The 24818-nt window shown below is 37.6% G+C and overlaps 1 protein-coding gene across 1 annotated transcript; it reads right to left on the reverse strand.

Annotated features, from left to right (window-relative positions):
- Window positions 1-408: 408 nt before the first annotated feature.
- On the reverse strand, window positions 409-24627 carry wdr90 (WD repeat domain 90). Its single transcript, XM_079601486.1, has 42 exons — window positions 24368-24627; window positions 23615-23709; window positions 23314-23490; window positions 23040-23178; window positions 22755-22925; window positions 22487-22613; window positions 21456-21523; window positions 21255-21373; window positions 20938-21153; window positions 20622-20687; window positions 20392-20460; window positions 19727-19837; window positions 19041-19186; window positions 16825-16882; window positions 16636-16754; window positions 16279-16440; window positions 15952-16082; window positions 15045-15161; window positions 14720-14955; window positions 14428-14570; window positions 13743-13873; window positions 13439-13569; window positions 12425-12586; window positions 12220-12348; window positions 12011-12141; window positions 11878-11912; window positions 10321-10425; window positions 10020-10252; window positions 9811-9913; window positions 9603-9724; window positions 9027-9183; window positions 7790-7980; window positions 7529-7697; window positions 7309-7438; window positions 6094-6262; window positions 5831-5953; window positions 4328-4508; window positions 3603-3733; window positions 3186-3329; window positions 2889-3008; window positions 951-1035; window positions 409-869 (listed from the first exon to the last, which is right to left on the reverse strand). The coding sequence occupies exons 1-42, from the start codon at window positions 24378-24380 to the stop codon at window positions 712-714; spliced, it is 5523 nt and encodes a 1840-aa protein (XP_079457612.1). The 5' UTR covers window positions 24381-24627; the 3' UTR covers window positions 409-711.
- Between the last annotated feature and the right edge of the window lie 191 nt (window positions 24628-24818).

Genomic DNA, 24818 nt, shown 5'->3' on the forward strand with positions numbered 1-24818 from the left:
TGAGCTTTGCTGATTCTGACTGAATTAATAATTAAAATTAATATCAATTAAATTTATTTCTTGGATATAAATAATATCTTGAATATAATGGCCTATATTGCTAGTTATTTATGGAAATATACTTTATAATTCCATTAAACGCATTAATCATTCATATCATATAATACTGCATTATATTAAAAACTAACATTTTATATGAAATGTTCTTTAAAAAAACAAAACAAGTATAAAAAACAAAAGAACTATATTATATTCTTATCTTTGAATTTAGATGAGCCAAATGTCTGTGTTGCATTATATAATGTTTGTTAAGGACATATTAATGAAAGTAATTTTGTAAGTGTAAAAATAAGGTTGTTTTACTGTAACTGTGTGTCAATGGCTTTATTTAATGCAGACACGAGTACTTCAGATTGTTTATGAATTTTATTTATCAAAGTGCATGAAAATTTCAGGGTATTTCTTACTAGCAAAATTATTTTAAACAGTGTAAAAAGTATTAGTAAAGTACAATGGATTCAAAAAATATTAAAAACATTACAAAAACTGTTAATTAATAAAAGTCCAACTCATACAAACCGGATACAAAACATGGCAGAACTGCATCAATGCAACATTTCTACTGAACAAAAAAAGTCAAATCTGAAATGGGAGTAACTACTGCAATCCAAACCATTAAACCCTGCGGATGAGCATGGGTGTCTCCTAGCATTATAAGCCGTGTACAGCCCACAGTAAGAGCTCATTATGAGCAGCAGTGAAGAGCTGAGATCCAGACCAGCTGAAGCTGCACACGTGAACCGAGTCACTATGAGACGGGAAGTCCTGAAAGCGACCGCTGGAGGAATGAATCAGCTTCAGGACGCGCTCTGAAACACAAGGCATCGCTGTTAGATGACCGCTTCACTTTTAAAAGACTGTTGTAAGTTAAGCGGCACGGGCACACTGACGGTTTGATCCAACAGCGAGCAGCCTTCCAGTCGAACACAGACTGAGACACAGCGCCCAATCGGCCAGAGAGATCGTCCTCAAAACCTAGAAGACAAAACACCAATGCATCATCGTCTCACAATCTCTCAGGATGACTTCTATAGAGCTGGTAAGTCCCGCCCCTTCCGTAAAACCCCGCTGGACCTCAAAGTTGAAAAACCGTCAATGCAAGTGAATGGGAGAAAATAATTATTTTCTGGTCCCGTTCGAATTGTGCCATGAATGTGAACATATGTTGACTGTGAATTTTTTATATAATCTTTCGTGTGAAGAATGCTACAATTTAGCGGGTAGAAGTTTGATACGGGTAGACTTTGTGTGAGAGCACTTTGTGGACTACAACTCTTCGCTGCTTTCGACGCATTTGAAACGTCAACACCACTAGCTCACGGCTCTAGCTCACGGATCCCGCTAGACATGGCTGTCTTTGGTGCACTTCACCGCCTTCTTTCAGGGAGAGGACAAAATCGTTGAGGTTGGCGAAAACCACGGGTAAGTCAACTTTATGGGGTGACGTCACATAGGCGACATGTAGTCTTTCTCGTTATGTCTTTTCCACAACTGCTAGCCGACGAATCATAACATATACTGTCAAACTTGTAACATGAAAGATTATATAAAAAATTCACAGACAACATATGTTCACATTCATGGCACAATTCAAACGGGACCAGAAAATAATTATTTTCTCCCATTCACTTGCATTGACGGTTTTTCAACTTTGAGGTCCAGCGGGGTTTTACGGAAGGGGCGGGACTTACCAGCTCTATAGAGAGCCTAAGTCCCGCCCCTCCGCTTCCGGCTCATGGGACCTTATTTCGGGAAAAATATGTATGGTAGTCAATGGCGAGAGACAACTAATCTTTTTATTCCGTCTGAACTGTGCCCTGAATTACACATATGAGGTTTGTCCATTTAAAATATAATTATGAAAGTCAAGAAAGTCGCAGTTTGTCATAAAACAGAAGAGTAACGTTTAGTTTTATGTGAAAATCGCTCAATGAACTACATCTCTCGTCTCGCACTATACGTCACCGTTGCTCGTGTGTGTGCAGTCTGGTACAACACACTCCGGCATCACGGCGTAACGTTACGATTATAACGTAAGACTATAGAAAACATGACAGACGTTAGCTTCAGTAAAGTTAGCTTCAGTAACGTTAGCTTCAGTAAAGCAAAATATTGTCTTGTTGTCTCTCGCCATTGACTACCATACAGTATTTTTCCGAAATAAAGTCCCATGGTCCACCGGAAGGGGAGGGACTTAGGCTCTCTATTGACCCTTCGCAGGGAGCTTGATTGACAGGTGATCTGACCAATCATACTTCGCCATCCGCCATTTTGTCCAACAAAGCAGTCAGGAGAGTTAGTAGATTAACATGGGAGGATTTGAGCTTGAGAAGCGGAGTGCACTGACGCCTTTCCGCGGTTAAAACAACATTCCTTCTGATGTTCATTCCTGTTTATTTGATGCTATACATGAACTAGAAGGAAGAGATGATCGGTTCACGAGCAGCTTTACCTGATGCTCTACAGCGATCTGTCAGACACATTAAAGAACACGGTATTTATTGTTTACATTTCTTTCAAAAAATGACCAAATATGAAAGGTGAGACTTTGTTTCATATTAAAAGTAACCTGCTCTGTGTCTGTCAGTGTGTTGTCAGTGTCGTCTCTGCTCCACGATGTATTTCTCACTGCGTGAGAACATGGTGTGGCGTGAGAGCGGCGTAGCTTGGCGGACATAGCGACAGTAAATAAAGGGGGCGGGTCTTTACGAACGGTCAATTGGCCAGTGAAATTGTGTGGAGAGACAACTGAGGTGTACGGTTATAAAGGCAGAGAGTGAGTAAATGTGTTGTTTTACATCAGTCCATCAGCGTGTGAGTACTGGTACCTGTTTTTTATAAAGACTGTAAAAGATGATCTCTTTTTCCACAGCGTAGCCGGTGTAAACCACCACTCCTCTCTCACTGGGGCTGAACGCTGCCAGACTGGGAGGTAATGCAAGCACATCCTGATTTAAAAGACAAAGTTGGACCAAACGTTACTTCTTAAGGCTTTTCAACTACAATAGTGACCTTTGAATGATCAGAGCAGCTCAATAAGACAAAGTGTAACTACATAATATATGAACGAGGTCCGGGATATATTTATTGGGTTAATGCTCATGAATATTCAGTGCGTCAATCACCTCTGGTGGGGTGGGTGCTGGGAATGTCAGCCAATCAAGCAGCTCGCATTTATCCTTCGTCCAATCAGCAGCCCAGATGCTGACACGCCTGTCTGAGCTCACGGCCAACCAGAGCTCATTTCCTTCCAGACCAAACTCCTTATACTAGAAGACATTTATATCAACACACACACACACACACACACACACACACATATATGTATCTTTGTGTCTCATAATGCTGCAAGATCTTTTATCTTCGCTAATGTTCACTTTTAATGTTCAATTCATGCATTTTTTTAGTGTCTTAATTTTTTAGTGACTTAAGTAACCAAATACTTTTTGGGTATGGTCCACAATTCCATCATAATTCCATCATAATGTTGAGTCATTTGCCTTGCAAAACAGAAAACCATGGACACGCATACATGCACAAACCTGTTTGCTGGTGCACTGCACTGTAGTGATGGGCGCCCCCTTGTGGTCACTGATGGTGCGTACAGTGACTCCAGTGGCAGGACTGCTGACGGTAATGAGACCATCACGACCAGCAGACAACAGCACATGACCTACACACACACATGCATATAGTGAACATGAACACACCAGCAGACAACAGCACATGACCTACACACACACATGCATATAGTGAACATAAACACACCAGCAGACAACAGCACATGACCTACACACACATGCATATAGTGAACATGAACACACCAGCAGACAACAGCACATGACCTACACACACACATGCATATAGTGAACATAAACACACCAGCAGACAACAGCACATGACCTACACACACATGCATATAGTGAACATGAACACACCAGCAGACAACAGCACATGACCTACACACACACATGCATATAGTGAACATAAACACACCAGCAGACAACAGCACATGACCTACACACACGTGTATATAGTGAACATAAACACACTAGCAGACAACAGCACATGACCTACACACACATGCATATAGTGAACATAAACACACCAGCAGACAACAGAACATGACCTACACACACATGCATATAGTGAACATAAACACACCAGCAGACAACAGCACATGACCTACACACACGTGTATATAGTGAACATAAACACACAAACGATCAGACACAGGACACCGAGTCTCTCACACACTCTCTCTCACCGTAGTGCGAGTACTGCAGCGCACACACAGACACAGGCTGAGGTTGCAGTTTCAGAACCATTTCAGCCGACTCCAGAGAGAAGATCCTCACAGTACCATCACTGTAACCGCCAGCAACACACGTGTGGCCGCTCGGCTCATACACCCCCCTCGGCGGAGTCCAGCACACACACTCACAGCTCTGCAATACAGAGAAATCACCACATTCAAACACACAATTAAACAATAACTGCAATGGAAGAGTTTGACAGGAGATTTAAAAAAAATCATTAGCAGTGTTTCACTACCGGTTAAAAGTTTGGCTTTTTTTTTTTTTTTTTGAAAGAAGGGTCTTCTGCTCACCAAGCCTACATTTATTTGATCAAAAATACAGTAAAATCAGTAATATTGTGAGATAATATTACAATTTAAAATAACTGTTTTCTATTTTAATATTTTTTAAGTTGTCATTTATATCCTGTGATCAAAGCTGAATTTTCAGCATCATTACTCCAGTCTTCAGTGTCACATGATCCTTCAGAAATCAGTAAAATATGATGATTTGCTGCTCAAGAAACATTTCTTATTATTATCAATGTTGAAACACCGTTTAGCTGCTTTAAATTTGTCTAGAAATCATGATACATTTTTTCAGGATTATTTGATGAATAGAATGTTCAAAAGAACAGCATTTTGTTTTTAAATAGAAATCTTTTGTAACATTATAAATGCCTTTACTGTCACTTTTGATCAATTTAATGCATCCTTGCTGAATAATTTTTTTGTACTGACCCCAAACTTTTGAACAGTACTATACATCAAAGTAGAAGGTTATGAAACGACTTATGCGAAATCTGGATTATCACATTAAAAACGCTGGATTGAATTATCAAAATTTTAATAAAATTTGCATTATAAATCTTGTTTGAGGTGGAGACATTATTCAGTACGAACTCATGCACAAAAGTAGGTTGGAAAGCCTTTAAAAAAATCTAGGAGCGCATTAAAAAAAAGAGTAATGATTGGCTACTATGAAGAACTGTTGTCATCCCAGACACAAGGCATCTTCAGCAGAAAACAAAGTGTTTTATGAATTAATGTTAAAGTGTGGCGTCCTGCACACATACAGGCGAAACTCAAAAAATAAAACATAATATTGTGCAAAAGTTAATTTATTTCAGTAATTCAACTTAAAAGGTGAAAATAATATATTATATAGACTCATTACATGCAAAGTGAGATATTTCAAGCTTTTATTTGTTATAATTTTGATGATTATGGCTTACAGTTTATGAAAACCCCAAATTCAAAATTAGAATATTGTGAAAAGTTTGCATAAGCTGTAAACCACAATCATCAAAATTATAACAAATAAAGGCTTGAAATATCTCACTTTGCATGTAATGAGTCTATATAATATATTAATTTCACCTTTTAAGTTGAGTTACTGAAATAAATAAACTTTTGCACCATATTCAAATTTTTCGAGTTTCACCTGTACAGCATCAGTGTGTTTCTCCTCACCTGGTTCAGCACCTGAAACTGCACCAGCAGCTCGTGGCTCTGCAGTGCCCAAACTCTCACACTGCCGTCCTGCCCACACGTGACGAAATGCTTCTCATCTGGACTGCAAACCACTCCGTTCACCTGGGGGAGTTTGAGTAGAAGAAGCTGCTTTCAGGTTCAGATTCAGATTAATTTCAACTTTCTGAGTCTGGAAGGTTTTGCTTTGGATGAACTTAACAGCTAAAAATAGGTGTAATCAGATTGGCAGGGATAAAATTTACCTTGCTCTTATGCCCGCTGATCAGACGTATACTGGTGCTGTCGGCCCAGTTGATATACCACAGGGTTCCCGCTGTCGTTCCCACAATCCCCATGTCCATGGCATTGTCAAACGCGGCACTGACCACCGTCCCATCCAACAGCAGTTCTTGTTCCAGCTGCACCTGAGCTCTTCCGGGTTCAAAACAACTGAAGCTCTTTTTAATTGTTTTTAAACAAGTGAAAGTGACATTTTTTCTATGGTAATAATTAGGACAAAATATGTAAACAAAATGTATGTCTCATAATTATGACTATATTTCACAACGTGACACTATTTTGACTTTGAATTTTTGCATTGCAACTTTATTTCTCATGATTGAGATATTAAATCTCACAGTTGTGACTTTCACACAATGTAACTTTGTAATTGTTCACCTCACAATTACATTTAAAAGAAATTCTACTGAGATGGAAATGGATTTCCATGTGTAAAATACATAACCATTTAAATGTTTGGGGTCAGTAAGATTTAAAAAAAATTTTTTAATAGTTTTAAATTTAATTTGAACATGTATTCAAATAGAAAACAGTTATTTTAAATTAAGTGGCTTTAAGTACTATGTACTTACATCGAAAAATAAGTACAATGTACTTATTGTGTTCATGTTGTATTGTAAAACACTTTTGCTGTTATTGAGGTGTGATACAAGTAAGATTAGGGACAGGTTTGGTGGTACGGGTCGGTTTAAGGATGGGTTAAGGCAGGGGTCACCTCACCAAACTCGGTCCTAGAGGGCCACTGTCCTGCAGAGTTTAGCTCCAACCAGGTCCAACACACCTGCCTGAAAATTTCTAGTATGCCTAGTGAGACCTTGATTAGCTGGTTCAAGTGTGTTTAATTGGGGTTGGAGCTAAACTCTGCAGGACAGTGACCCTCCAGGACCGAGTTTGGTGACCCCTGGGTTAAGGTGTAAGGGAAGGTCAACAGTGTAATTATACATGTAATTACATCAATTAATTACATGTGTAATTACATGCAGGTATTTTCTAAATATAAGTACATGTCCACAAGTCCATTGTATCAAATTATCAATTTCAATGTAAGTACATTGTACTTAATATAAAGTGGGACCTTTTTTAAAATCTTACCGACCCCAAACCAAACAGAAGTGTGTATATACAGAGAGAACCTAAAGCATTGTTGAAGGAGATAAAGTGAGTGTTTGCATGTTTACCCATCATCCTGTCCTGCGCTGCTCTTGTTATTTGGCTTACTGAGATTCTGGACTGAAGCTATAGACCACAGCCTCAATTTTTTGGTGTTACTCCCAGTGACCAGTTTATTCCCACGGCAAACTACCACACCTACACGAGTGCACACAAAAACACTTAATTATGATCACTTCCCGTTTCCCAACGAGCCACATGTGATCAACACACTTCTCACACACACACCTATCTCTCCACCATCTGCTTCCCAGGTCACAAAGCAGCGCTGTGTGTTACAGTCCCACACACACACGTGGCCGCTGTTTGTGCCCGTGTACAAGATATGGTGTGTGTTATAGCACAGTGATGTCACCTCTGCCTGCCCCACTGCATCCGGTAAGCCCACTTTCTGCACCTTCATAAGGAGGAAAGCATATTTACCAACTTATTTCTTTGCAACGGTGTATGCATAAGGATTATTTTCATGCATACAGTGCAAGTACATACCTGAAGTTCAGTGCCGTTATCGCGTGTTTGAATGTGAGTAAAAACAACAGCACTGCTGCCGACGAGCGTCAGCTCATTAGCAGTAAACGGGCAGAAAGAAGCATCATGCAGCGGGACGGATATCTGAACGGTACAGAGCAGCTCAAATGATCGAGTGCTCCACAGCGCCACCACCGGCTCCGAAAAATCACCTAAGAGCATATTAAACCACATCATTACAAATGATTCATCATAAAGACAAGATTTATAATCGGTCTGTACTGAAGAAAGTAAGTCAAGTTGATTTGCGAGGAATAAAATGTGGTTCTAGATTTTCGTTTTATTTGAAAACTTTTAGACATGTTTATTTCCTTCTAAAATTCCTTTCAAATTAATTTACAATTTATCTTAATTTTAATATTATAAATAAATAACGTAACTACAGTAACCAGGATTTGTTTTGTTGTTTTGTCCCAGTATATAATATTCTGTCGACTGTTACTAAAGACTTAAAATGGGCACAATATTTGTTTGTTACAGCATCATGTATTTAACAGGGCTCAACAGTGCGAGCATTTCACTTGCATTTGAGACTAAAAATAGATGTGTGAAAACTGTAAAATATATTTAGAAGCATGTGTGTGAATAAAAAGTAGGTCCCCTGGGTCCTTAGAAAGTCATCTGTTCAGATTATTTTTCCTTTCCAAAATTAAAAAGACTTAAACATCTTGAATGGTTAAACAGAAGTCTTTTTTATAATTTTAAGAGGTCTTAAATTTGGGGTCAGAAAACAGAAATGCTATAATTTCATTAAATAAAGGCAAGCGCTGCAGTTCACAGTTCGCAATCAATGAATAACGCATATTTATATCAGGCGATTGCTTAAGATTTTTGACAATGTCTATGGTGTTTATACTGTAATATGTTTTGGATGGTGCATATAAGAATGCATATTTTATGCAATACAAATTTTTCTGGTTATTGTTGCTATTTTAGTTACACAATAAACTGTATCTGGCATTTAATTAAATATTTTAAATACACAATTCTATAAATATGAAATAAATAGTGTACTCTTTGTATCCAAATAAATTAAATAATTTTGCTTGTAAATGTCTTCTTGTATCCCTTTATTAAGGAAAAACTATTTTTTTCTTTGCACCCCTAAAGTTCTTTATGCATTTCTACATTTAAATTAGGAGCACATGTGCTGAGTGGGAAAAACATGAACCCATAATGAAAAATATTAAACACTGACCCACTGAGAGGAGGTACATGTCATCCCTGGAAAACGTAAGGCTCTGCACTGCCCCCTTGTGATAGGAGAGGCGGTTTCTACAGCAACCGTCTGAAGCGTTCCATATGCAGATGAGGCTGCTGTGTGAAGCTCCGCCCCCTGATGCAGATGCAACCGTCTGCCGAGCAAATTAGACAGAGATTTCACTCTGAGGCTCCTAATATCTGCTAACAATCATTAGTAAAGCATCACCAACTGGTGAAAACAGAGGAAACTCGAAAAATTGAAATATTTTGCAAAAGTTATAATTTTGATGATTATGGCTTACAGCTTATGAAAACCCCAAATTCAAAATCTCAGACAATTTGAATATTACATGAAATTCAATTTTTAAAAAAAGGATTTTAAATACAGAGAAATGTCGGCCCTCTGAAAAGTATAATCATGCATTTGTACTTAGTACTTGGTTTGGGCCCCTTTTGCATGAATTACTGCCTCAATGCAGCAAAATAAATGAACTTTTGCACGATATTCTAATTTTTCGAGTTCCACCTGTATATATTTGTAGTATAATACTAAATCATGCCTGTGTGGTACCTGTGCATCATGGGTAACAGCAAGCGTTGAGATCTCCTCTGTGTGACCGAACCACTGTCTCTGTGAGCCTGTGTGAAGATCCTCAACGACGACGACACACCCACAGGAGTACACAAATAAACCTGCAAACACACACAAGAAGATGTATTAAAGATGCATTTTATGTGACGGAGACCATGAAAGAGTTTATACTTAAGATAGTATTTACCCGTGTCTGGATTCCAGACCATATTGTTACGACCATTGCCATTATAGCCAATCACAGCCTTTAGACTCAGGCCCGCCTGTCCTGAGGGCGGAGCTACTACGGTCTAAAAAGTGAATGATTGTTGTGGAGAAGAGAAAGACACAGTATACAAAAGAGTTTGACTTTTGAGATTAACATATTAATGAATAATTGATAAAAAAAATATACACCTGATCTATCACAGAAGTCTTAAAGCGTGGAGTGAAGTGTTTATAGCAGTCTGGACGGATCGCCATGTGACCATCTCGTATTTTCTCCGTCCTTGATTGGTTGGCTGGGATAGTGGGCGTGTCCTCATTCGTCACCCATTCGGTCACTCTCAGGAAGGAGGTGTGTTTAGGGGAGTGTGCGTGTCCTGCTGTGGGACTGAGCTGCAGTTCAGCTGTAGAATCGCACAGGAAACCTAGAGGAGAAAGTGTCTGAGATTAAATATTGACACATGGATGAGGTCTAATGCTCATGAACACATACCTTCACTGTCCTTCCTAGCAGGCGGTGGTGAAGAAGGCTGAAATAGTGCCTCTCGAGGACTCTCATTGGACAGCTCAGCTCCATTTAGCTCCACCCAACTGTGAGCTGAACAAGAGGAGCTCATTAAGGATCATCGTATGATGTATAAGAAAAGAATGTATGCTTATGATTATTCTTTTATGGTTGTTTCTATGAGTCATTCTTTCAAACATATTATTCTTGTATTAATCCATTTGTGCTTTTTGTCTATTGTATATTTTAATATCATATACTCATATTTACATGTTCAATTCAGACAAGACATTCAGTTCACCTCTACTCTGAAAATGTACATGTTTATATTTTGTGGCTGCTTCTCCAAAAAGCTGAGACATGCCAATTTATTTCCGTATTCTGCAAAGTGTTATATGCCTAATATTACATTTCTTAGAATTAAGATACAGCTTTTTTGGCTCTTTCTTCTGCTAAAGTGGTTAAACCACAATGCTTTGCCTTATTTCTGCATACTTGATACCAAGACACTAAAGCGGAGTCTTAGAATAGATGCTTTTGAGCTGAAACTATGTATAAATGCTTGGAGAGTTCCTACATCTCTAGCTCACTCTTGCTCTTGTATCTCGCTCGTAGGGCTCTTCTTCTGCTCTGTTACTCTTCTGGCAACATTATTTATAGGTTTTTGGTTAAAGACTTGTTTATTGTTACTGTTGTGTTTACATGCTACTCGCGAAATCCTGTCATTGCCACTGTAACGATTTTCTTTAGTCTTAGCGGGCAGAATTATGAGGTTGATGACAAGTTTTTGCCAGTGACTGAAACTACCACAGATTCACCCATTTCATCATCATACTCATCCATCGATTAGTGTTTAGTTAAAAATCTCTTTAAACATGATAAAAACTTGCAGCTGGCTCATACGCACGGCGTCATTCATCTTGAAATCATATGATTCAGATTCAGATTATTTTATTTAATGCCATGTCAGCATTCAAAGCTATTTTCATGGCAAAAATGTAATTACAAAAATACAAATATCATATAAATACAATAAAAAAACAGCAAGTCATATTATACAAGATTTTTTAAATTAACATATGATAAAAAATCCAAAACCTTTTCAGGCATAATCTCATTAAATATGTCCTTAAGTGAAGCATTCTGCTTGTATTAAGTCCAGGACAATCCAATAAAATATGTTTGACAGATAAGGGAATTTTACAAAACATGCATAAAGTTGGGTCTACACCTTTAAGCAAAAAAACATGGGTCAAACTTGTGTGACCCATACGACATCTGGTGTAGACCACTTGATCAAGTCTAGTTTTAAAATTTGAAATCATAAAATTATCAAATAAAAATGATTTTAAAAAAAACTTTCAATCTGCTTAATTGTTAAAATGCTAAATATTTTTTGAAGGTCATATAAACAGGCTTTATTTTCTTTATGCAAATTATCATATTTATTTTTATTAATTTGTTTTCGGGTGATTTGTAAGATTGACCTAAAAATTCATAATCTTCCAATAACAAGAGACAAAGTTAATATTTAGCTTATCGTACCTGATTTATGAGGGGAGACCTCTATAGCTAGAGACCTGGTTGGAAGAGAGAAAGAAAAATCGTAGTTACCAACACAAATAACTGAAGAGGAGATTAAACCCATGTACAGTATTATGGAAAACGCAGGTCTTACCTGCAGTGTGAAATCTCTTGTGCGGGTGCCAGGAAGTCCCAGAAGAAGAGGGCGTCGCCTACGGTGACCACGCCCATCTGATCAGGCGTGAACCTCACCTGTCTGATGGGCTCAGAGTGACCGATGAACACCTGAAGGAGAAACACACACATTCTTGATCTCATTATGTACTCTGCGCATCATCAAATCCAGTGTTCAAACAAACATACCTGTGAATTGACATCCAGGTGCATGTCATAGTCCCACACCTTCAGTGAGTTCTGACCGGCCGTCAGCAAATAACGGCCATCTTCACTCACAGCCAGAGACACACACGGATGCTTATGCACCTCAGACACCTGTAATTACATTAATAATGATTCCAATATGTGATACTTAATGTTCTCGGAACGTATTCGCCCTTCAGTCTTTCACCTGTCTTAGAAGTTGTCCTGTGTGTGTGTCAATCCAGAGGATCTTATTGGCCGAGGTGGTGACGAGCAGGTGTGACAGTGACGTGGGGGAGAAACACACATTCAGGGCAGAGTCCAGCGTTGAGCTCTCAACATCCAGAATGCTCACATCAACCCGAAGTAACTGACACACACAGAAACACATGTTATTTAGCATGTACAGCATGTCATACTGTTGTAATTGTTAAATTGGGGTCACAACTTTCGTTTAGGGTCCAATTCTCACTATTACCTAACTATTATCTACGACTTTTGCCTCAATGAACTCCAAATTACTACTTATTAATAGTTAGGTAGTTGTTAAGTTTAGGTATTGGCTAAGATTAGGGATGTAGAATATGCTCATGCAGAATAAGGCATTAAAATGGGCTTTATAAAGTAATAATAAACAGCCAATATCCTAGTAATATGCATGTTAATAAGCAAGTAGTTAATAGTGAGAATTGGACACTAAACTGAAGTGTTACCAAGCTTTCTTTGACAGAAATAAAATAAAATATAAATATTAGATTAAAAAAAAATCTTTAATAAGGAATGTTGAAAAATGGCAATGGCAACTAACTGAAATAAATAAGTTAAAGTAATACAATTATTAAAACTTAAACTTCAATGTTAAATAAAAATATCCATGTTAAATAAAATATTACGAATAAAACTGACAAAAGCACATACAAATATTAAAACTAAAATTAAAATGATGACTAAAAAGCTCATTCAAAATATAAATATATAATATAATATTATTGAAATAATAAAATGAAGAAAAACAAAAACACAACACACACAAAAGGTGAGATTTTGATTATATCCCAATTCAACAGAGCTTTTTTTTTTTCAGTTTTTATTTATTCATTAATATTTACTGATTTATAAAAAAAAAAATCTCAGAAACTGTTGTGGGAGAGGTAGGATGGGATCAGAAGTTGTGCTCTTACGTGTGTCAAGCAAGTAGTAAATCTCAGCTCTGGTTTCGTACCTCATTAAGTGACTGTGCCTCCATGATTGTGACGATGTGTTCGGTCGGTCCGACCAGCGCTAGACAGCGGCTGTCAGAACTCACGGCCAAAGTCTCCGGGCCACGACTCACACCCCGTGCAACCGCATTACCTTAGACAAAATATATCAATAATTCAGAATGCTGCTTCCACATAGTCCTTTGGATATTTCAGTTCTCATGAAAAGAATGTCTACAAATAAATACAGAAAGCAGAGTAGTTCATCTGAAGGGGAACTGTCATCATACATGTGATATTGTGCTGAGAGAGCGTCCATTTACTCACCCAGAACACGGACCACATGATGGTCATTTTGAGAAGAGTTGTAAAGCACCAAGTATCCAAGAGCGCCAGCACTAAACAGACACTGACCATCAGGAGAATATATCACACTCTCAACTGATCCCATGTGCTGCCTGCAAACAAACACACAAATCAAATCAATACACTTTTAAGAGGAATATGAATGTCATACATAAGCTTCTTGTAGTTTAAATAATAATGTTACTACTATATACACTACAGTTCAAAAGTTTGGGGTCGGTAAAAACTTTTTGAATGGAGTCTCTAATGCTCATTGGTCACCAAGCCTGAATTTATCTGATCAAAAATACAGAAAAAAAATAATGTAAAATTGTGAAATATTATTACAATGTAAAATAACTGTTTTCTATTTGAATCTATTTTAGATGCAATTTATTCCTGTGATGAAAAGCTGAATTTTCGGCATCATTACTCGAGTCTTGAGTATTAATATTTTTGTGTATTCTGGATTCATTGATGAGCAGAAAGCACAAAAACAGCATTTATTCGAAATGTTATATCATTTTGTAACATAAGAAATTTAATTTGAATGTCTGCATCCTTGCTGAATAAAAGTTTTGCATCATCAGTAGAGATACAGACATTACGCTACACAGACTAGAGTGCTTGTGAGGACAAATGCGTATTTGAGAGTGTTTGCATGTACCTGTGCTGGGCGATTAAGCTCGACGTTTGAATATCAAACACTCTGACGGTTCCAGAGCTCGATCCACAGCTGAAGAGAGGCATGCTGGGATGGAATGCAACTGAACAGGGACTTTCATCATCATCAGAGACAAAATCATAAAGCTGAAACATGAATTAGAGGCCGAGTATATTAACTTATTGTAACTTATTAACTTATTAACTTATGGTATTATCAGCGCACGTCTGGTGCATAATGCAAAACAGTATGCAAAAGCACATATGCTTTAATGATAAACATTCCCATAAATGACCTGTTGCATGGTGTCCATGTCCCACACCCGTACAGTGCTGTCTCTGGACACGGTGGTCACACGCCGTCTAACTCCGTCCACACTGAAGCCCAAAACACTCCCTGTGTGTGACCTCATCAATGTACGGTAACCACGGCTTCCAACATCCAGGTACCCAAGATTCCCGGCGGTTGTGGCCGCTAGAACTCTCGAGCCGTCCGAGGACACACACACCAAACTGACGGGACCCTCGTGCTCTACAAACACACCAAAACTCTCAGTTAATCATTAGTTAGTTGTAAGCAAGGTAATTGGTTGTGAGAGTGATTGACAGGGGAGTACCGACCCGCCTCTAAAAAAACTGATGAGAAGTCAAGAGGCCACAGACGCATGAATCCATCTTCTGAACCGGTCACACAGAACTCGGCACACACACTGATGCTGTTCACCGCAATACCGGCACCTGAAAACACATATTTATAATACAGTCAATATATTCAAACAAACAATAATTAACAAACATATTCAAATAATAAATAAATAAATGTAAACACAAGTATATAATAAATAATAAACAAATGTAACAGAATATTGCTAAAATGTAGTTTAATTTAGTAGCTGATATTGTATACATGCTGAGCATCAATTATAATTAACAATAATAATAATTAAAGCTGCAAGCAGCGATGAAAGGGCCCTCACACCCGTGCCACCGCCACCCGGTGGCTTTAGGAAGACAGAGCACGGTGGGCGATGTGCATTTAAGTAGGTAAAAATAGGAGGAGTATGTCAAAGTCAGTTACAAAAATGTCCTTCATTATGGGGATAATAACATGCGTTATCACTCAGATAAGTGTTGCTAGCATGTTTTAGCATGTTTCTAGCATGTTTAGAACTCAATGGCATATTAAATATGTCGCTAGTAATGCATCACAGTGTAAAACGTGTCACTTCCTGTCAATTCCACCATACACCAGACTGCAAATTACATAGTTTTTTATTATTATTTTTTTTACTGTACCTGAAAAACTGGGATGAATTAAGAATAGCTTTGAATTCCCTGAATCAAATCCGAAATCAAATAAAATAGTGAGGGGTCTAAAGAGACACACCCTTAGAGAGAACAGAATAATATAACTTTTTTTAAGGCCTTTTTTACACATACTGACGAGAACATTGGGGAGGCAAGAAACAAACAGGTAGAGATGTAATGAGGAATGATATGAGGCATGATCAAAAACACAAATTTTCACCTGTTTTAAAGGTCTGTTTTTCTCTTTGGTGGGCGTGGCTTTCTTGAGCTGGGAGGAGCCTCCTGATGTTTTTTATCGCCACGGCAACATAGTCGATCTCCATGATGTGACCACTCCTACTGCTGACAAACCTGCTCCAATCACAATAACACGTCAGGACGAGCTCAAGATCAAATGACATAATAAAAGAGTTAGTTAGTAGAGGGTGAGTAATTAATGAAAGAATTTTCTAAACCTTTAATATATCAGCAGGTCTGTACAGTTACATTAATTACTCTTATTTAAACAGTTTGTTGGTCATGATTTCACATTTTTCTGTGCACTCACAGTGTGCGCTCATCCACCGGACGGTCCTGAGAGTGTCCCTGCTCAAATCCGAGGTCAGTAAACTCCAGACTGTGATACTGTCCAAGATTCACAGGACAGGAACGTAGAGAACCACCACGCACACGCCATAGTCGCACGTTACCTAAACCACACGACACCATACTGCACAAACAAACACAATATATACACCTATAATCTGCCAATGTGATTAAAAACTGAAGTAGAATTGAGGTTAATAACATTAGCTAGTATCCCCGCTAATGATATTGATCATATTGTACAACAAAATCCCACTCCACATTAAACCTCAAACATGTTTAGATTAGGTATAATTACAATACAAGTGTGTATGCGCACCGTGTATCATCAAAGAACGCTATCTTCATCATCTGGATGTCCACGTCTGTGTGTGCTTTAGCTAAAACTGGAACAACACTTCCTTCTGCCGCACGCCGTGTGTTCCAAAGGATCACCGTCTAAACAAGCAAATCAAACAATTAATAAAAACACTCACAATAAAAAAAGTACAGTATAGCAAAAACTCACAGTTTTGTTGTGACTGTCTTTCCCAACGCCACACAGCACTCCTCCACTCTGAGAGAAACTAAAACAACAACAACAACATCACCTGATGGGCCTTGAGAGATCCAGCTGCCATTCTACTGCGTTGCAGTGGCGTAGACAGGGGAGGGGCCATGGGGGCACTGGCCCCTCCTGAAAACTGATTGGCCCCCCAGTGTGCCCCCACCAGTGATGCGCGGGTCAATGTATAAACAACCCGCACCCGACCGACGTTTTCAACTAACCCGCCCGCAACTCGGACCGCAAAAAAAAAAGAAAGAAAATATTGTACCCGACCCGCTTCCTGACTCGCGTTTTTTAAAAGCTAGTAAATGCTCATCGTAGCGTCATTAGGCCATAGACGGAGGAACTAGGGGTGCGCATTTTTCTGAATGCTGTATGATATAGGCTAGCCTAGTGTTTTGTAATAAAGGCTTGATTTATTCATTTATTTCGTTTCATTTTATTAACAATTAAGATGATGCATGTGTTTATCCAGTCTAATCGACTTGTGCGTCTCTCCCCCGACTTTCCCAACAAAAATCCCCCCGCCCCCCTCTCAGCAAATAGCCTACATAATAAACTGACATTACTGAGCTATATGCGTTTAAAAGTAGCCTAAAATGGCACAATGGCATTGCTCAGTTCAACGTGTTGGGAAATCGGGCATTTTGTCCCGCGTCAGCTTTTATTCAAAAGTTAATAACGCGCTCAACATTCAAAAGGTAAATAAGGATTTCCCACTTTCATCTCTGCAGACTGAGCTTGTGCGTCATCCTCGCGCAGTTATTCAGCCAATAAAGTGCAGTAGACCTGTGTATTTCATAGAACATTGTGTCTAGGCCTACTATATAAATGACAAATGTTTAATTGGCATCTTTATTTCAAACGACCCGACCGACCGCGACCCGAATATCATTAAAAATATTTTTGGATGACTCGTAACCGCGGGTGACCGCATGAGTCATGACGCGGAACAACATGGGTAACGTTAGAGGAGAATCTACGAATATTGTTTGTTGGGTAAACACCAGAAACATAAACCTATTATAAGCCACATACATGAACTACATCCACTGTATTTAGTCTGTAGGACAGTGGTTTTGTTGTTGTTGTTTTTGTTTATTTGTTTGGTCAGTATTACAGTTGTGAGGCTAAAATAGAGTTGTATGTAATTTCTATATCTTGATGTTTACTTTTCTTGTTGTACAACAAGATATTGTAGTTTTGTTTTGCTATGCTGTGTGGCACAATCAGGCGAATCGTGTGTCAAACAAAGTTAATGAAATGAGTCTCAAATTTGGTGTGTAGTGTGTAGGCTACTGTGTTTTCACAGAAGTGACAAAACGTCCTTTGATGACATCCAGAAACATTCTCAAAAAAAAAAAAAATCATAAATAAATAAAAATGCATGATTAACCCTTGTGCATTGTTCAAATTATCATCCTTTCATTATGTTCGTGGCTGAAAACAGCCCCAACAGCACATAAGGGTTAAATAGCTAAATAAATAATTAATACTAAAATAACACTGGATTAATTAAGCCATTCTAAACTGTTTCTAGAATTCACATATTTTACGTTAAACTAAAGCTACCTTTTTGAAAAAGTAGCTATCTAACAAAGTAGCCTATTGATATATGATATTTTACAATCAATATGCTCAAGACTAATTAGCCTTCCTCGACATAAGTAGATTTGGTCTATTCATCAATGCAAATTTACTGCAACTGCTGATATGCTAATTGAATAGGATGTGGGGAAAAAAGATTTATTATATAAAATTTTATTACAGTTATATGAATTCATTAATTGTGTTTATTATATGAATGATTCATATAATTATGCATTTATATAAATAAGGCTATTCTATTATTATTTGTGAGTTGCACACTAATACATTGGATTATTTTATTTATTACAGTTTTTCTTTCACTTTTGTAAAGTGAAAAGTTAATATAAATTGTATTTTATTGTTTTGATTTAGAGCAGTGAATAACTGCTATTAAAAGATAATAGGGTATCACTGTTTATTGCTGATTTTAAAGCTTACTGAACTTGAAATGATTTGGATATCTACAGTTCTACATAAATACACAACATAAGAGTGGCCCCTCTGTAATAATTGTGGCCCCTCTTGTGCCCCCCAGTTGAAAAAATCCTAGAATCGCCCCTGGTTGCACATGTGTGTGTTTGGTGTACCTAAGCAGATTCAGAGCATGTGTGTGTGTAGGAATAATGGTTTGACACACTCCTCCGCTGTAGCTCCAGAGACGAATCAGACTGTTTGTGCCCGTCTGAGCTGATGCCAACACCGTAGAACTGGCATTTAACGCCAGAGATGAGACCTGACAAACAACAGGTATACATCAACAGATATACATCAACAGGTATACATCAAGGCCAGCTAACCTAACTGTAGCTTAAATGCACAATGAAATGATCACTGTTATTGTAAAACAAATTCTAAATATGAATTACATGAACCATGTTATACAATAAACGACACACACAACAACTGTGACCATCGTTTAGACTCTATACTATTGTGACAAGTTGTTACATAGCTTAGCATAATAATAATATATATTTTAAATATTCTTTGTATATATTTATATATTATTAATATTACTATATAATACCACCATGCATAATAAAATCTAATATTATTATTATTAATAATTTATACATATAGTTTATACAAGAATTTAATAGATTTTTTACATGTTTAATTTAGAAATATTAAAACTATTAAGAATATTAATTATAGGTGTCTTTTCTCATATTGCTATTGTAATATGACTTTCCTTCACATGCATAACACCACTAAACAATGGTAAAATCATTAAAAATATCTTTCTTTAAGTGTGTGCGTGAGGGAGAAAGACCTTATCTGTGTGTCCGATGAAGAATCTCTGTTGTCCGGAGGAAAGAGTCATGCTTATGATAATGGCATGACAGGGATACACAACTTCCTGCCCATCTGAGCTCCATACAGCCTGAGAGAGGGACAATATCAAAGAAATCAACCATATGATATTCATGATATTAAAGCAATGCATCATAAAATAATTCTAATAATTTTGGTACGAAAAATATTTGTAAAAAATATGTAGAAGACACAAATGTAAGACAAGGGAAATTTACCCTGTCCCTTGGTTTCACATTCACAGACTCAAGAACTGTAGATATGTCTGTGAAGACTCGTTATCTAGGTCATTGCAAAATGTTCTAGTAGGTTTATTCAGGTCATAGATGTTTTTCATGTTTCTTCAGTAAAAACACATTCAGTTGGCCAGAATAAACCTACAAGAACACTGGGTTATTATTAAAGTAATTATAATAAATTATTAAAAACTGTTCAATGCATTGAATTTTTACTGCAAGATGATATATTGTTACATCCTAGTGTGTGTGTGTGTGTGTGTGTGTGTGTGTGTGTGTGTGTGTGTGTGTGTGTGTGTGTGTGTGTGTGTGTGTGTGTGTGTGTGTGTGTGTGTGTGTGTGTGTGTGTGTGTGTGTGTGTTTGTGTTTGTGTGTGTGTATCACTCACACATCTCATTGTAGCTCCTCCGAAGCCAATAATTCTGTTTAGCTTCAGAATGGGGTCAGGATACAACTTCTGAAATATATACAGAAACCCTTCAAATGACCATAGCACACAAAAAATGCTGAAGATATAATGAACAGGCTTAATCATGTAAACCTTTCTTCAGCATACACTTATGTTCTGTTAGTCTGTGTTGTCCAGGGGATAAATAAGTGTGTTTATGCATGGTTAACCTGTGGCAGCTTCACTGCTTGGTCAGAAGACAGAGAGACAGGTCGAGGAAATGCTGCATTAATGACCTGAGAAGAAACATTCAGATTGCTTCATTCACATTAGTTATGCTTTTAAAAAGCATATGTCACAAATTGTTCATTTGCAAAAACATGCATTGAGGAAAGTGCAAAGGAACATTTATTATGAAAGTAAAAGAAGGTCCATTTTAATTTAATGTTGACTCAAAGTAAGACCCAGTTGTCGTCTTCTTAGCTTGCCTTTGTTAGGATTGCTAGGATCAACTGAAGAAGCCGATCTTGTATCTCCAGTACTTACTGTGATTTCCTCCTCACTGTCAGTCATGTGGGCATAGACGTCATCCTCGCAATGGGCATATACGTGTACTCCAGCATCCTCAGCACACACTACTGTGACCTCTTCATCTGCCTGCGAACTTTGACCTGGTGACCCCGGGCTCTCTGAGCCTCCAGAGTTCATATAAATCAGCTCAGGCAGTTGCGTTTTCTGGATCAGCGAACGCTGCTTAGTGCTCTACACAGAGAGAAAGAAGAAAGAGGGAGAAAGAAGCCATTAGGGCCTGTATGTGTCAACATTAGCTGCATTTGAATGAAGGTCAACTGAAGGTCACACACAAACACTGCAGATTTTGGGGTGGTGATCTGCTGGACGAGGGAGACTCGGTCCTGTACAGGTTTACTGAGGCTTACGATGCGACTCTCTTCTCTTTGAGGGCTCTTTTCAGTCGAGACTTCTGCAGAATGACCACACGGTTTCATCAGATAAAATGTACGTTGTTGTGTGCAACTGTGTGTGTTTACATGTGTAAGACTCACTTTTAGCTGCACTGTTGGAACCTTTCTGTATGGAATCAAATGGTAACTTTGTTCCATCTGAGGGAAATCTGTCAATCACACAAGATGTTCTGTTTTTGCAATATACATTCTGAAACAATGAAATAACATTAATATGTGAATCACTGACAAATTTTTATATGCACATCAATATTCCTATTAGTATTCTTCCTGATTCCACAAATTCCTATTCTCACCCCTGGACTATGTTTTAATCAGAAATGTCACTAAAATGAGACATATGCACATGCTGTCAGCAAGGAACTTGGGCGATGTTGTTGGTAAAAAGTGTTTTTATTAAAAATATGCTTATTAAATAGTGAACAAGTAGCACTAAATTTCTCAGGAAACAAGAGCACATGCATGGGTAGATCGGAAGACTTACATCAACCAGGTATACATGACAGTGTTGTTATAGTTAACTCAAACTAAAAGTATTAAAAATCATTTTCAGTAATTGAAATAATTATAAAAAAAATAATCGTTTTCATAATTAAAATGACTAAAGCTAAAATTATTCAAAGCTCTATACTATAGAAATATTTAAAAAAGCTAATAAAAATGTCAAAAGCACGAGACAAACTAATATTTTAAGCTAATTCAAAATTAGGGATGTGAAACGATTAATTGCGATTAATCGCATCCAAAATAAAAGTTTGTGTTTACATAATAAATGTGTGTGTACTGTTTAACTATTTTATATTTATATATATATATATATAAATACACACACATGCTTGTATATATTTAAGAAATATTTGCATGTATATACTGTATATAGATTTATATAAAATTTATATTATATATAAATATAAATATTTTATATACAAAATAACTTATTTTTCTTAAATATATACATGCACGTGTACACACAAATTTATTATGTGAAAACAAACTTTTATTTTGAATACGATTAATCGCAATTACCGGTAATCGTTTCACAGCCCTATTCAAAATATTCAAAAGGTGTCTATTTAACAGGAAATGTGCATTCCCAAAGTAGTGGCACTCACCTAATGTAATCATATAAGTGGTGCCAGCTCTCTCCTTTGGGTACAGGGAAACACATTTCTCTGGGCATCGGGGCAGTGCCATCTGGCAACATCACACCGGACTGCCTGAACTCAGAGAATGACACACCTAAAAAAAAAGAAAAAAAAAAAGTGTAATAATAATAAATTGAATTTACACAGCACTGTTCCAGAGCTCAAAGACGCTTTACGAGATTGACATTAAATGTTATACAATTCACAATCTGCAACTGTAAAAGTCAAAATGTACCAGGGTCAAACAGCAGGTCACTGGTGATGATGTTTTTAACAGACATATTGGCACAGAGTTTGATGCTCTTGAGGTGACTGTGTGTTCGGTTCAGATAAACCGAGAGCACGTAACGTAGGTCCATCGTCAAACACGTCCACCTTGTGCTCGGCGGCGCTGGGCCCACCAAACCTGAAGTGCACAAGTATCAATCAGTAATCACAAAAAACGCTTGCTGCATTTAGAAAACATCATACTAATAAAAACCAACATGTGTGAGACGATCATAAAACAACGAATGTCTACCTTGTTTAGCAGTACTGGCTGTATTCTCATACACTGAACAGTGTGCAGCTCCACACAGAAAAGGGAACTGCAGCCATGTCGCCGTGGACTTGAACTCTTTGAACATGTTAGAGAACGACACACGGATCACCTGACCTTCCTGAATGATGAACAAAGCAAGAATATATAGTGATATACAGGACAGTTTGGTTATTGTTAATAAAAACTAAAGTTGAAAACATAGAGATGTACATGAAAGTCTGTATAATTAAGCATTTAAAACTACACTCTTCACCTCAGCGGTGATGTCCAGGTGCACGATGAAGTGTTTGTTTGGGCTGGGTCTGAACAGCAGGTAGAGGAACTGGCCAGTGAGACCCAGAGACTGGCTGCTGGTTTTGGGAAGCAGGATGTAGTTACTGGCCGGAACGGAGCCACGGATCCGAAACACAGAACATTTCAGCTTCTTATCCTAATAAACAATACAGCATGATAGATACCAAACAACATATACCGGTAATGAATGCTAATGAGAATCCTGTGCAGCAACAACAACATTATATTAAAGCATTACGAGAAAGGATTGAACCTCCTACCATGTATGTGATTACGTCTCCCTCTTTGCTGACTTTCTTCCATTCTTCTATCTTCATGTGTTTGAAGACGTTTACATACGGCTGCTGCCACAGAGCTGATGGAGAGATGCAGACACAATCATCATTCATCACTGCTGGATGTTTATTTAGATACACTCCTCCATGCATGTGTGTGCTGGACATTGTTAAAAGCATTGTGAGCGGGAGTTTTCAAACTGGGGGCCGAAGGGAGAGCTAGAGGGTCCAGTCAAACGTTTATGGAAAAAGCAGTGTCAAAGAATTAATGAAAAATGATTGTAACTTGTACAATACAATGTATTAAAATAAATGAAAAAATAAATGAATACATTAAATAAATAACTAAATAATAAAATACCAAACCCTAACAGTACAGTAATGCAAAAAATATTGAAATGAACGAAATATGTTCCTAATAATATTGTACACATATTTATAATATAATTTATTTACAATAAAACTGGATATTTACACATGAAAACATAGCTGGCTTATTTTAGTTTGGTTACATTGGGGTGTCCATGGTATGTAAAAGATTGAAACGCCCTAATGTATGGTATATAACATTAATAAGTTATACACTTTACTGCACTGTATGTATTGGATATTGTGCTCTGCTATACTGTATATTGTGCTATATACAGTATCTTCCGTCTTAAAAAAAATAACTTAGTCCAGGTGTATTTCAGGTGCTTAATACTCAGTGAAGTGATTCAATAGGTAATGTAATCTTACCTCTGGAAGTCATTGTTTAACGTTACTTCACAGATCATTCACCTGTTGACAGCTAACGAACTGTAGCTCACAAACTACCAAAAACAAAATCAATTCACGTCCGTTTCCTACGGGTCCAGAAAGGTTTTATCCACCGTAGTTCATCGTTCATCATAATTTTAGATTTTAAACATGTTTTGAGGGGTTTGCAGGTCTCTGCGAGTTTGTTGTGTTGTTGAAGAACCGCTCTCCTCCTCGCGCTGCAAAGACCGCCGCGACGCGTTCGAACGGCATGACGTCAGGCCTACGTCATCATCCCTACAAATGTGAATCTGCGAAAGACAATGCAGATAAAGACATTTTAATCTTATTTATAAGCATATTTTAATAATAATGGGGAACCTTCATGTACATATACAGAAATGAATAGGTGGTGTGTGTAATCGTGTAAATTTCACCTAAAAGTCACAGA

This window comes from Phoxinus phoxinus (assembly GCF_949152265.1).
Source record: "Phoxinus phoxinus genome assembly, chromosome: 24".
Classification (NCBI taxonomy): domain Eukaryota; kingdom Metazoa; phylum Chordata; class Actinopteri; order Cypriniformes; family Leuciscidae; genus Phoxinus; species Phoxinus phoxinus.